Here is a 14,603-nt window from a genome sequence, read left to right as displayed (position 1 = left end):
AAAGGGGAAAATAATAGTATATCTTGCTCCCAAAGTCCACCTCCTCAACTTGGGTAATTTCGCTGTGTATTCAGGTTTTCCACAGATGCAGGGCACTTCAAGTTGATTGTGGAACTTTAATCCGCTGCTTCTGAGGCTGCTGGGAGAGAATTCCCCTTCTCCTCTTTGTTCGCACAGCTTCGGGGGTTCAGCTTTGGACTTGGCCCCGCCTCTGCGTGTAGGTCGTCCGAGGGCGTCTGCCCTTCGCTCAGACAGGACTGGGTTAAAGGAGCATCCTGTGCTCGCACACAGGCCTCTTGGTGGCGGCAGCAGCAACCCTAGCGTCCCACACCCGTCTCTGCTGTCTGCGCCGACAGCCGCGGCTTGCGCCCGTTTCTGGAGCTCCTTTACGCGGTCTTTTTTTTTTTTTTAAAGATTTAATTTAGGGCTTCCCTGCTGGCACAGTGGTTGAGAATCTACCTGCCAATGCAGGGGACACGGGTTCGAGCCCTGGTCCAGGAAGATCCCACGTGCCGTGGAGCAACGAAGCCTGTGCGCCACAACTATTGAGCCTGTGCTCTAGAGCCAGCGAGCCACAACTACTGAGCCCGTGTGCCACAACTTCTGAAGCCTGTGCGCCTAGAGCCCGTGCTCCGCAACAAGAGAAAGCCCACACGCAGCAACGAAGACCCAAAGCAGCCCAAAAAAAAGGTTTAATTGTATTTATTTTTTTGGCTGCGTTGGGTCTTCGTTGCTGCGTGCGGGTTTTCTCTAGTTGCAGCGAATGGGGGCTACTCTTTGTTGCAGTGCATGGGCTTCTCATTACGGTGGCTTCTCTTGTCGCGGAGCACGGGCTCTGGGCGCGCAGGCTTCAGTAGTTGTGGCACGTGGGCTTAGTAGTTGTGGCTTGCTGGCTTAGTTGCTCTGCAGCATGTGGGATCTTCCCGCACCAGGGATTGAACCTGTGTCCCCTGCATAGGCAGGCTGATTCTTATCCACTGCGCCACCAGGGAAGTCCCTCCCCTGCCTTTTTGCTGACATTACTTCTGCTGAGAAATTGCTGTTATCCTTTGTTCTTGTGTGTCTAACGTGTCTTTTTGTCTAGTTGCTTTTATGGGGGTTTTGTAGTCTGACTGGAGGGAACAGGTGCTATTCTTGGCCCTCTGTGAGCCTTAGGTAGTGTTCCCTCTAACCCTTTTGAATGGCTCTTTCTCCAGCCTCAGGTAATTTCCTTATTCACATGGGCTGGTCAGGACTCAGCTGAACACTTGATGGGTACCCTCTGTAGATTCCTGGTGTTCTTTGTCTCTGTAGCTCTCTCCTCAGGTGCTCTGCCTAAGAACTCCCGTTTCCTTGGTCTTCCTGACTCTCAGCTGTATTTCCTGACTCAGAGAATCTGGTGGCTCTGCCTGGATTCCCCCTCCCTGTGCCTTGGCCAGTTAGCTGGGTCAACTGTAAGGCTCACCTCATCTGTTTCCTTTCTTTCAAGGATCATTATCCTTTGTTACCCAATGTCCAATGTCTTGAAACTGTTGTTTCATATATTTTGTCTGTTATGTTTGGTTTTAGGTGGGAGGGTAAATCCAGTCTGTTATCCCATTTTGACTGGAAATGGAAGTCCGATCTTCATTTTAGAGATGCTGTAAAATGACCCAGTGAGTTAAGGGCCTGCTGTGGGTAACATAGTGACTCTTAGAGACGGCACCACAACAAGGCCCTACGACCTTCATTTCAGTTCTTGTTTTCTTTTTTCTTTTAGCGGTATGCGGGCCTCTCACTGTTGTGGCCTCTCCCGTTGCGGAGCACAGGCTCAGTGGCCATGGCTCACTGGCCCAGCCGCTCTGCGGCATGTGGGATCTTCCTGGACCGGGGCACGAACCTCTCCCATTGCGGAGCACAGGCTCTGGACGCACAAGCTCAGCGGCCATGGCTCACGGGCCCAGCCGCTCCGCGGCATGTGGGATCCTCCCGGACCGGGGCACGAACCCGTGTCCCCTGCATCAGCAGGCGGACTCTCAACCACTCCGCCACCAGGGAAGCCCCCAGTTCTTGTTTTCTGTATCATGTTCTGTTTCTACATTTCCGGTAATGTGTGGTAGGCGTTTTTTTTTTTTAAACTTTTATTGCAGTATAGTTGCTTTACAATGTTGTGTTAGTTTCTGCTGTATAGTAAAGTGAATCAGTTATACATACATATGTCCACTCTTTTTTAGATTTCCTTTGCATTTAGGTCACCACAGATAGAGTTTCCTGTGCTAAGCAGTAGGTTCTTATTAGTTATCTATTTTATACGTAGTAGTGTATATATGTCAATCCCAATCTCCCAATTCGTCCCACCCCCCCGGTAGATGCTTTCTTAATTTGTTTTTAGGAATAAATAATTATTGTTGACTATGTAATCCCTTTGTACAGAACTGGTGGGCCTCATTTTAATTTTGGGGGAATGTGGTGTATTAATTCTCCTTAAGAGTTTAAGAAATCTCTACAGTGTTAGTAGTAAGCAGGCTTTGCTTTTAGTTATCTGACATTTATAGTGCCCTCATTTTTTTATCTTGTTGAATTGACTCCTCTGTAGAGCTCCATGTTTATTGACATCATTTTGGTTTCCTGCCCTTTAAAAAAATTTAATAGACTTTATTTTTTAGAGTAATTTTAGGTTTATAGGAATATTGATCAGAAAGTGTGGAGTTCGCCCTTCCAGTTTCTCCCTATTATTAACATCTTTTGTCAGTGTGATACATTTGTTATAATTAATGGACCAGTATTGATAGGTTGTCATTAACTAAAGCCCATGGTTTACGTTAAGGTTCACTCTCTGTGTTGCACGTTCTGTGGGTTTTGATAAATGTGTAATGATATGTAGCTACAATTACTGTATCAACAGAGGAAGTGCACTGCCCTAGAAATCCTCTGTGCTCCACCCATTTGTTCCTCCTCCCCTCCCTGAAATCCTGGCAACTAGTGATTGTTTTACTGTCCCCATAGTTTCGCCTTTTCCAGAATGTCATATAGTTGGAATCATATAGTATATAGCCTTTTCTGATTGGTTTCTCTCACTTAGCAATGTATATATTTTTATGGTTCCTCACATCTGTTTGTATTGATAGCTCATTTCTTCTTATTTCTGAGTAGTATTCCACCATATGGATGACCACAGTTTATCCACTCACCTACTGAATGACATCTTGTTTGCTTCCAAGTTTTGGTAATTATGAGTAGAGCTGCTGTAAATATTCATGGGCAGGTTATTGTGTGGACATAAGTTTCAACTCGTTTGGGTAGATACCAAGAAGTGCAACTGTTGGATTGTATGGTAAGATTATGCTTAGTTTTGTAAGAAACTACCAAACTGTCTTCCAAATTAGTTGTGCCATTTTGCATGCTCTCCAACAATGAGTGAGAGGTCCTGATGTTTCATATTCTCGTTAGCATTTGGTATTGTCAATTTTCTGGTGTGTAGGGATACCTTGTTGTGTTTCTAATGTGTTTTAAAAAAAATTATGTTCAGACATCTAGCAGGATCAGGAGTGCTTTAAAAAAAATCAATATTCCTACACCAGAAACGAACACAACATTGTAAATTAACTGTACCTCAATTAAAAAAAATTAATATTGGATAAATGCTATACTGATAAGCAGTTCTTTAGAAGTTAGCCAAATAAAAGTTTAGCAAGATTGTCTTATTTTATACTTGGTGAGGTTTTTGCTTAGAGCTTGTCTAATTAGAAAGCCACCTACAAGTGGAATTACTGGGTCTGAGAATGCCCATTTCCTCTTTTTCGAGCTATTGCCAAATTGTTCTTGAAGGTAGTTATGGTATTTTACTATTCCACTACATGATATGAGAATACTGTTTTCCCCGAAATACGCAGCACTTTAATTATACTTATGACTCCCACTCAAAGAGCTTCTCTTTAGTATGTCTTCTTTTTCCCTCTCTTTGGCCTCATTTTTCTCATTAGCAGATGCCATGATTTTCTCTTTTTCATTGAGGTATAATTCACATACCATAAAATTCAACCTTTAAAATACATAATTCAGCAGTTTTTAGTACACTCACAAGGCTGTGCACCATCTAATTCCAGAACATTTTCATCACCCCCAAAAGAAACTCAGTCACTCCCCATTTCCCTCTTCTCCCAGCCCATGGCCACTATCAATCTACTTTCCTCCTCCATGTTGGCTGTTTGATACAGATGGAGTCACATAACATATGGGTCGTTTGTGTAGCCTCTTGCACCCAGCCCAATGCCCTCAAGGCCCATCCATGATGTAACACTAGTAATGACTAATGATGTTGAGAATCTTTTCACATAACCACTTGTATATTTTCTTGGGAAAAATGTTCAAATCAAATCCACTTTTTAATTGGGTTGTCTTTTTGTTGTTGAATTCTTTATGCATTTTGGATACTAGACCTTCATCGGATATGTGATTTGCAATTATTTGAAGTCCAGTTTGTATATATTTTTTTGGTTTATTGTGCTTCAGGTGTCATATATTAGAAACCATTGCCTAATCTGAGGCCATGAAGATTTACACCTATGCTTTCTTCTATGAGTTTTGTGGGTTTTGCTCTAATGTTTTGGTCTTGATCTGTTTTAGTTAATTTTTGTATATGATGTGAGGTAGGGATCCAAAACCATTCTTTTACATGTGGAAATCCACTTGTTCCAGCCATGATTAGTCTTTTTTTTTTAAACCTTCAGTTTTATTTTTGTTTTTAATTAATTAATTAATTTATTATTTATTTTTGGCCGTATTGGGTCTTTGTTCCTGCGTGTGGGCTTTCTCTAGTTGCAGTGAGTGGGGGCTACTCTTCATTGCAGCGCGCGGGCTTCTCTCGTTGAGGAGCATGGGCTCTAGGCCCTCAGGCTTCAGTAGTTGTGGCTCGTGGGCTCTAGAGCACAGGCTCAGTAGTTGTGGCCCACAGGCTTAGTTGCTCCGCGACATGTGGGATCTTCCTGGACCAGAGCTTGAACCCGTGTCCCCTGCATTGGCAGGCGGATTCTTAACCGCTGTTCCACCAGGGAAATCCCCATGATTAGTCTTTTTTTTTTTTTTTTTTTTTTTTGTGGTACGTGGGCCTCTCACTGCCGTGGTCTCTCCCATCGCGGAGCACAGGCTCCGGACGCACAGGCCCAGCGGCCACGGCTCACGGGCCCAGCCGCTCCGCGGCACGTGGGATCCTCCCGGATCGGGGCATGAACCCGCGTGCCCTGCATCGGCAGGCGGACTCTCAACCACTGCGCCACCAGGGAAGCCCCATGATTAGTCTTGATTGGTCGTTTAGTTTGACAGTATACTCTTCACAAAACAGCTAAGGTATGGGTAGATGAAGTCTTTTATCATTAGGTTTCAGTGTATTCAGGCTAGAAACTTCGTTTCATTTGAATTTATCTTTTTTTCTGAATAGTGCTTTCTTTTGGTTGAATTTATATCATATGTATTCAATCACAGTAGTGCGTTGAGTATATGAAAGTCCATAAATATATAATGTTATTAATGGGTCCTGATATATAAACTATATAAAATGATTTATTATCATTTCTAAGAATAAAAATACTTTTCTAAGTAATAAAAATGTCATTTCTAAGAATAAAAAATTTGTATTTGTTATTATAAATCTTACTTAAAAATGTTTTTGACTATGGCATTTCTCTTCTCGTATTCAATAGAGCTTCATAGAAAGCTTCCCTTCTGGCCTTTGCAATAATTTCGGTATTGGTAAAGAACTAGGCACTTGCTGATGAATTTACTTATTTTTCTGAACATATTAAACCTTGTCCTCTTTTGGAACCAGTTATGCACGAGTTTGAAAAGTTTTACTTTTAAATTATATGACTGAAAATTATAGCAAGTTGTATAAGGATTGTAAGGTACTATATCTTATTTAACATTTTGCATACATCTAACTTTTAAGGCGGGAACGTTCATTAAGGCTTCATGAAAGCTAATTACATAGAGTGAATGATAGCCTAGTTTCTCCTGCTTTCATTTGGTATGTGGTGTGGTCTCTCTTTCATAAAGATTGAAATAAGTGTTCATTTTATTTTATCAAACAATGAGAAAACTCTAGAAATTTGAGAGAAGAATGCAGGCTTGCAGGTAAATGCCAAAACTATCCCACGCCATATGTTTTATTTATTTATTTTTTGATTATGCCTAAGTTTAGACTAAGTCAATTAGTTAATTGACTTAGCCAATCCAGATGACTGGCTTTGAAAGTGAGCTAATTGACTTCAACATTTTGCTGTTTTGATTGTTAGGGTGATTTTCCCCTCTTTTCATATTGCTTTGTATACCTCTATTTTGTATCCTATCACTGGGTGAGAGCAGATAATCTTCTCCAGCAAAGTTCTCTGTTAAAAAATACAAGGCAGCTGAATACTTACATTTATTGAAAAAAATTCACGTATTTAGTGGACCTGCACGGTTCAAACCCCTATTGTTCAAGGGTCAACTGTAATTGTACTTTTCTGAAAGAACCTAGGAGCAGGTGCTTAAGCCTCATTTAAATATTACCTGTACTTTTCAATTTCTCCTTGCATGTCTTCCCTTCTCACTTTTACATATTTTGTTTGTGTTTCCTTGTTTTCATAGGTTGCAGTTGTTCTGATGGATACCCAGGGGGCATTTGACAGCCAGTCCACTGTGAAAGATTGTGCTACCATCTTTGCTCTAAGTACCATGACTAGTTCTGTTCAGGTAAGACCATTTGACTAGGAAAAAAGTTTGTAGAAGAAATAAAGAGAATACATCTAGTTTCAGTTATTGTTCTGTTATCAGCATTCCTATGGTAACATGTAAATGTTCTTTTTAGACTACAGATACAAGTTAAGCTCTTACAAGCTTAAGAAGGAGCCTAAACTATTTTTCCATTTTGGTCATAAATATATGTAGTATATTCCAAGAAAAGTCTGAAAAGTGAAAATCGAAATTGTATCATTTGCATCATACAGGAAGTGTAGATTTGGTAAAAATTGAAGAAAACTATATTTTAAAGTGTAAAGGAAAGATTATGTGTTTTCAACATTATATGCCTAGTTTTCCAAAAGGCAGATGTTATTTCTGTTTAAACAGACATCATATTCTTATATGCAGACCTTTAATTGTACAAAGCTTCTGTTCAGTTCTTTAGGCTTATTTGGGATTCATTTGAAGTAAGCCAGAGTAGAATAAATCTGGACTTTTGTTTTCTAGATTTATAATTTGTCCCAGAACATTCAGGAAGATGATCTTCAACAGCTGCAGGTATGTATTTCTCATAAAAATGTTAATATATCATTTAAAAGTTTTAAGACTAAGACAAGTTTTACAGCTGAGTAGTTTCAGCCGAAGATTGAAACATGGAGGAAGGCTTGGGGTTCATGGTAATCCTGCACTCTGTATCTGTGGCTGGAGTGGTCAGGGAAGGCCTTAGTGAGTTGAGCTGGGAACCGGAAGAAAAGTGGGTGGGTCAGTCCTGCAGGTATATTGGGGGGAGGGGTGTGGGAGTGGTACAGGGGAGGGGACAGCAGGAAGAAAGACCCTGAGGTGGAGTGTGCTTGGCAGGATTCAGGAACAACAAGGAGGCCAGTGGGTGGGGTTGGAGGGTGAGACAGGAGAAGGCCAAGTGATGAAGTCAGAGAGGCATTCAGCTCCCAGTGATGCCCTGCCTTTGTAAGGACTTGGGCTTTTCCTCTGGGTGAGATGGGAGCCATGTTTTGATCAGAGGAGTGATATTATTTGACATATTATGAAAGGATCACCCTGACTGTTGTGTTTGGAATAGATTTTTAGAGGCACAAGTGTGCATTCAGTGAGACTGGTTGTGGAGCTATTGCAATAATTCAGACGAGGTTAAACAAATGCATATTTATAAAATGCATAGGATCGTGTACCTGGAAAACAGTATGTGCTTAATAACTGCTAGCCATTACTTCTTATACCTATCACTGCTACTGTTATTAGTCATTGTCTCCTCTTCTCCATAGTAGCAGTTCTTTTTTTTTGGGCTGCTTTGGGTCTTCGTTGCTGCGCGCGGGCTTTCTCTAGTTGCGGCGTGCGGGCTTCTCATTGCGGTGGCTTCTCTTGTTGCAGAGCACGGGCTCTAGGTGCGCGGGCTTCAGTAGTTGTGGCACACGGGCTCAGTAGTTGTGGCACACGGGTTTAGTTGCTCCACAGCATGTGGGATCTTCCCAGACCAGGGATCGATCCCGTGTTCCCTGCGTTGGCAGGCAGATTCTTAACCACTCTGCCACCAGGGAAGTCCCAACAGTAGCAGTTCTTATACATTTTTCCTGTAAAATCCTCTTCAGTGAGTATTCCAGAGTTGGATGCAATTTGGCATGCTTCTCTAATTCTACTCCTCCCACCGACATTCAAGAAACATATCAATACCAGAGTGGAGGTGTCTTTTATTATAGAAATTACCTTGAATTAGTTCTAATTTCTATTTCTTTTTTTAAAAAAAGGAAATAATTCCTAAATTTTGGTTCTTAATGTTACTATTAGTAGTTACCTGTACTTCATAATTGGTGGTTCTACACGAATGCCATCGTTCAGTGGTTGAGAGCTGTTGCTCCATAATACATATCCATCAAAACTTGAGTTTGACACCTGAAACTTATTCCTTTCTAAGCTCCTTTTTCTGGAGTGCCTAATTTGTGTGAGGCAGTGGACCAAATGCCGTAGATAACCATAGTATGTGAGGTAGACATGATTCTTTATGGATTTTGTAGTCCAGTCAGTGAGAGGGTACCTAAATGCCTAGGCATGGGTGATGTATTAGGACTGCTGTCACAGAGTACCACGACCTGGGTGGCTTAAAACAGTAGAAATGTATCATCTCACAGTTGTGGAAGCTAGAAGTAGGAAATCAAGGGGTTGACGGGGCCACAGTCTCTCCGAGCCTGTGCGGAGAATCCTTTCTTGCCTCTTCCTGGCTTCTCGTGGTTTGTTGGCAATCTTTGGCATTCCTTGGCTTGCAGCTGTAACACTTCAGTCTCTGCCTCTGTCTTCATGTGGCTGTCTTCCCCCTGTGTCTGTGTGTCTTTGTCTTCCCGTTGCATTCTGTTCCCTGTGTTTCTGTTATGTCTTCTTATTAGGACACTAGTCATATTGGATTGTCTTACCCTAATGACCTTATGTTAACTTGAATAATCTGAGAAGACCCTACATCCAATAAGGTCACATTTCACAGGTACCAGGGATTAGGACTTCAACCTATTTTTTTGGGGGGTGGGCACAACTCCGTAACAGGTGATAAGGATTATGATGCAGTTATGTAATTCTCCTTTTTTTTTTTTCTTGGTACGCGGGCCTCTCACTGTTGTGGCCTCTCCCATTGCGGAGCATAGGCTCCGGATGCGCAGGCTCAGTGGCCATGGCTCACGGGCTTAGCCACTTCGTGGCATGTGGGATCCTCCCGGACCGGGGCACAAACCCATGTCCCCTGCATCGGCAGGCGGACTCTCAACCACTGCGCCACCAGGGAAGCCCCCCCGTAATTCTCCTTTGATACTATTCTCAAGAGCTCCACCATCCTCTGGTTCCTCAAACCCAAGATGTGTTTAAACATGTCTTTCGCATAATCATTTCAAAACTAAACATTCCTGATTCTGTTAATTATGTCCTACTGTAGGGGAGGAAAAAATCTTTACTCATCTTAGGTTCTTGGCTGAAGCAGGGGTTGAATGGAAGTGCCTGCTTTAATGAAGAGGACTGGGACAGGTGTCAAAGTGTTTGATGAATGATAGGGAATGACCACATGGTTTGCAGATGGATGGCAGTAAAGAATGGGGGAAGAGGTTATTCTACAGAATGGCGCAAATCCTAAAGGAGTAGGGCTTTCTACCAGAAGATGGAGGATGTTGGTTGAGAAGTGATAAAGGGAAGCAGGGAAGTCACCAACCCCACCTTTTGATCTGGAGACACATGGGATGCGAGAGAATAACAGCTGCTACTTCAGATATTTATGTGGAAAATTGTGCCCTCAGGTTTTGTTAAAGCAGGGAGGTAGAAGAAATTCTCAGAGAAGGAGCTGGAAATTTAGGAGAGTGTTCATTGTGGCTCTGAAGTTGCACGAGAAACAGTGGAAGTGTCTGAGGGTGGGGCAGGGGGGACCAGAGAATTAAGTGGCTGATAGTGCCAGTGCCTTTGACTGTGAAGCTGGAGCGGGGATGAGACTAGGCTTAGGGCACTGGTCAGTGAGAACAGGGATGGTAGGTCGGATGGATTTTATGCCTATGGAGGGTGACCACTGGGCCTAATGGCCAGAGGTCTTGTCTCATTGGACAAGGCTGATTGATGGTAGATCTAGAAATTGAATAAATATAAATTTTATGAAGGAGACAATAATTTTCTTGTGTACCTGGAAATTCACAAGAATCAACTGGTGAACTATTTAGAACTAAAATAAAAATTCAGTACCAATCACAAAGTACAAATACAAAAATCTGTAGGCTCTCCTATCTACCAACATTAACCCGTTTAAAAATGTAATGGAAAACATTTGCTGTAGCAAAATATTAACAACTTGGAATAAATTTAAGGAGACCTGTATGAAGCACTTCAGTGTTGTATGAGGCATATAAAAGATTTAACCACATGCAGGAATAACCTTGTTTCTTCTGTAAATATCTATATTTCATATGTATCTTCTACATGTGGAACTAACACGTTTATTGCTTACTCTCTACCAGACACTGCTGTGTATTATATAAATGTTACCTCATATGAGACTGAGTATTATAAAGTTGTTACTTCTTTCCCATTAAACAGAATCATAAAGGTATTCTTTTGGAAACTAGACAGAATTGTTCTGAGCTTCATTTGGGAAGTTAAATTGTAAAACTGCCAAGAATATTACAAAGGGTGGGGGAAATAAGAGAAAACTGACTTAGTACATCTTATAAGGCTATAATTACTGCAACAGAGCACTGGTTCAGGGAAAAATAGATTAATGTGATATATACTTATGATATAGTACATTTTCATATATTTTATTCTACTTAAGAATATATAATACATAAAGGATGGATCAGTCAGTAAATGATGTTAGGATAGTTGCCTATGTATTTAGATACAATAGAAATTAGATGCCTACCTTGTGCTATATATGAAAATAAATTCAGGATGATTAACTATTTTGACGTAAAAAAACCCATAAATAACTGGAAAAAAATAGGCCAATATACAATACTGAGGGAGAAGGTTTTTTTTAAAATAAATTTATTTATTTATTTTTTGCTGCATTGGGTCTGCATTGCTGCACGCGGGCTTTCTCTAGTTGTGGCGAGCAGGGGCTATTCCGTGCGGTGCATGGGCTTCTCATTGCTGTGGCTTCTCTTGCTGCGGATTATGGGTTCTAGGCACACGAGCTTCAGTAGTTGTGACTCGCGGGCTCTAGAGCGCAGGCTCAGTAATTGTGGCGCGTGGGCTTAGTTGCTCTGTGGCGTGTGGGCTCTTCCTTGGACCAGGGCTCGAACCTGTGTCCCCTGCATTGGCAGGCGGATTCTTAACCACTGCGCCACCAGGGAAGCCCCGAGGGAGAAATTTTTAAAAAAATATTTATTTGCTTATTTATTTGGCTGCATCGGGTCTTAATTGTGGCACGTGGGATCTTTTGTTGTGGCGCACGGGCCCTCTAGTTGTGGTGCGAGGGCTCCAGGGTGTGTGGGCTCTGTGGTTTGTGGCACATAGGGTCTCTAGTTAGGCACATGGGCTTAGTTGCCCTGCGGCATGTGGGATCTTAGTTCCCTGACCAGGGATCGAACCCACATTCCCTGCAGTGGAAGGCAGATTCTTAACCACTAGAGCACCAGGGAAGTCCCGAGGGAGAATTTTTTAAGCAAGATGTCAAAGGTAAAAGACAAAAGAAAAAAAGTGGCTAGATTTGATTCCATGTAAATTACAAAAACAGGGTTCTGAACAGGAGTTCGTTACCTATTAAGGGCTGAGGGAGAGAGATGCCCAGGTATCAGAGGTCCCAGCCTGGGGCATTGGGAAAGGTTTCCTGGTGGAGATACTCCCTTCACTCTGTGCCTTTTTCATAGAGCCTAGAATTAAGCTCTCTAAATGGGTAACATGATATCTATCATTGTAATACTTTTTCTCCTTTTAAAAGTTAATAATGTATAATATTACTGATGGAATTAGAAATATTATCCTTTCAAAAAATTGGGCACTTTGGATAAGGCTGAAGTCCCCCTCTCCCCCTCCCCAGAGGTAACACGTGAGATCTTTTAGTTGCGGCATGTGGGCTCTTAGTTGTGGCGTGCAGGATCTGGTTCCCTGACCAGGGATCGAATCCGGCCCCCCTGCACTGGGAGCACAGAGTCTTAACCGCAGGACCACCAGGGAAGTCCCGTTTTTGGATTTTAGATAGATAATATGGTGCATATATTATAGCATGATGTCTAGGATAGGAATGGGCATTTGGTTAATACCTTCTAATTAAACACATTAATATTTCTGCAGTGAAATGTGTGACTAATTATATGAAATAGGATACATAAAACCTATTTAAAGCCTTATATCAGTTTAAGGCAGACTTTCCTCCAAATGAGTTTGCTGCTTGGGGTTTTAGAGCTTTTTGGATTTCAGAATTACAGATAGGAAATCATGGTTGTATATAGTTTTATAGTGTGTGTTTGTCTTTTTTTATATATAGTATTTTAATTTACCAGGTACTTTTTTTTTTAAATAAATTTATTTATTTTATTTATTTATTTTTGGCTGCATTGGGTCTTCGTTGCTGTGTGTGGGCTTTCTCTAGTTGCGGTGAGCGGGGGTTACTCTTCATCGTGGTGCGCGGGCTTTTCATTGCAGTGGCTTCTCTTGTTGCAGAGCACGGGATCTAGGTGCACGGGCTTCAGTAGTTGTGGTGCGTGGGCTCAGTAGTTGTGGCTCACGGGCTCTAGAGTGCAGGCTCGGTAGTTGTGGCACACGGGCTTAGTTGCTCCGCGGCATGTGGGATCTTCCCGCATCAGGGATCGAACCTGTGTCCCCTGCATTGGCAGGTGGATTCTTAACTACTGCGCCACCAGGGAAAACTACTTTTTTTAAAAAACATTTTATTTATTTTTAACATGGTGATCTGTATTCGTAGTTTCAAAGTCAGTAGTCTTGCAGTGTTCATAATGAGCATCCCTTCTACGTCCCATTCCCTTTCTCTAGAGGCAGCCACTTGTACTCCTTTTGGCTGTGTCTTCTGCTATTTGTGTCTACAGTTTTAAAGAACGTGCTTATATTGTTCCTTCTGGATTTAAAAAACTTAAGTATTATTTCTTATATAAAATTAGGATTTCTCTCTCTTTACAACTCTCCTACCCCTCACTCAGTTTCCTTTCTCTCATCTTCCCAGTGGTTAACGTTGCAATTTTTGGTTAAAAAAGTATTTGTATTTGCCTTATTATATGGATATATGTATATGTTCTTCATAACTGAGGTGTCTTATATCACTCTTTTCATTAGTTTAGTGTTCTGTGCTTATCAGTAATGCATCTGCAAAGGAGAGACTAAAAAAATGTCTCAGTCTGATCTTAATACTTTAGGTTCTGTTCTATTTTTCCTTGGGGAGGCATGACTTCTTGGCCTGTGTTTTCTTCCTCTAGTCTGGAGTGCTTCTTCTAGACCTGGGGCATAGCCGTCACTCTAGTAATTTATTTATTTATTACAATTATTTGTTTATTTATTTATTTTGCCTGTGCCAGGTCTTAGTTGTGGCACGCGGGGTCTTTGTTGCGGCATGTGGACTTCTTAGTTGTGGCATGCAGAATCTTAGTTGCAGCTTGTGGACTTCTTAGTTGTGTAATGTGAACTCTTAGTTGTGGCACGCATGTGGGATCTAGTTCCCCGACCAGGGATTGAACATGGGTCCCCTGCATTGGGAGCATGGAGTCTTACCCACTGGACTACCAGGGAAGTCCCTATTTTCTTTTTTTTAATAAAAAATAATTTTTATTATTTTTGTTTGTGTGTGATAAAAACTTTTAAAACTCTTAGCAGCTTTCAAGTATACAGTACAGTATTATTAACTACAGTTGACCCTTGAACAACATGGAGGGTTAATCTGCATATAACTTGGCATATTACCCTTAAGTTTCATCCATGTTGTCACAGATGACAAGATTTCCTTCTTTTTAAAGACTGAAAAAAATTCCCTTGTGGTATATATAATCCATTATGTATATATATATATAATATATATAACATTTCTCTTATCTGTTCTTCCATTGACAGACACTTAGATTGTTAGGTTGTTTCTGTATTTTAGCTATGTGAATAATGCTGCTATGAACATGGGAGTGCTGATATCTCTTTGAAATAATGGTTTTGTTTCCTTTGGATATATACCAAGAAGTTGGATTGCTGGATCATATGGTAGTTCTATTTTTAATTTCTTGAGGAACCTCCATACTGTTTTCTGTAGTGGCTGTACTAATTTACATTCCCACCAAGAGTGGACAAGGTCTCCCTTTTCTCCACATCCTCTCCACCGCTTGTCTTTTTATTTATTTATTTATTTAACATCTTTATTGGAGTATAATTGCTTTACAATGGTGTGTTAGTTTCTGCTTTATAACAAAGTGAATCAGTTATACATATATGTATGTTCCCATATCTCTTCCCTCTTGCAT

At 41.3% G+C, this 14,603-nt stretch overlaps 1 protein-coding gene across 2 annotated transcripts in view; it reads left to right on the top strand.

Annotated features, from left to right (window-relative positions):
* The window catches only part of ATL3 (atlastin GTPase 3), a 54,646-nt gene that overhangs the window by 19,409 nt on the left and 20,634 nt on the right, over positions 1 to 14,603 (top strand). For both annotated transcript variants that reach the window (XM_024133188.3, XM_024133187.2), the window contains exons 4-5: positions 6,583 to 6,687; positions 7,183 to 7,233. In XM_024133188.3, the coding sequence (XP_023988956.1) occupies positions 6,583 to 6,687; positions 7,183 to 7,233 (156 nt within the window). The remainder of the gene's footprint in view (positions 1 to 6,582; positions 6,688 to 7,182; positions 7,234 to 14,603) is intronic.

Source organism: Physeter macrocephalus, chromosome 16 (assembly GCF_002837175.3).
Source record: "Physeter macrocephalus isolate SW-GA chromosome 16, ASM283717v5, whole genome shotgun sequence".
NCBI classification, from domain to species: Eukaryota; Metazoa; Chordata; class Mammalia; order Artiodactyla; family Physeteridae; genus Physeter; species Physeter macrocephalus.
This window is presented reverse-complemented; position numbering and strand designations above follow the sequence as displayed.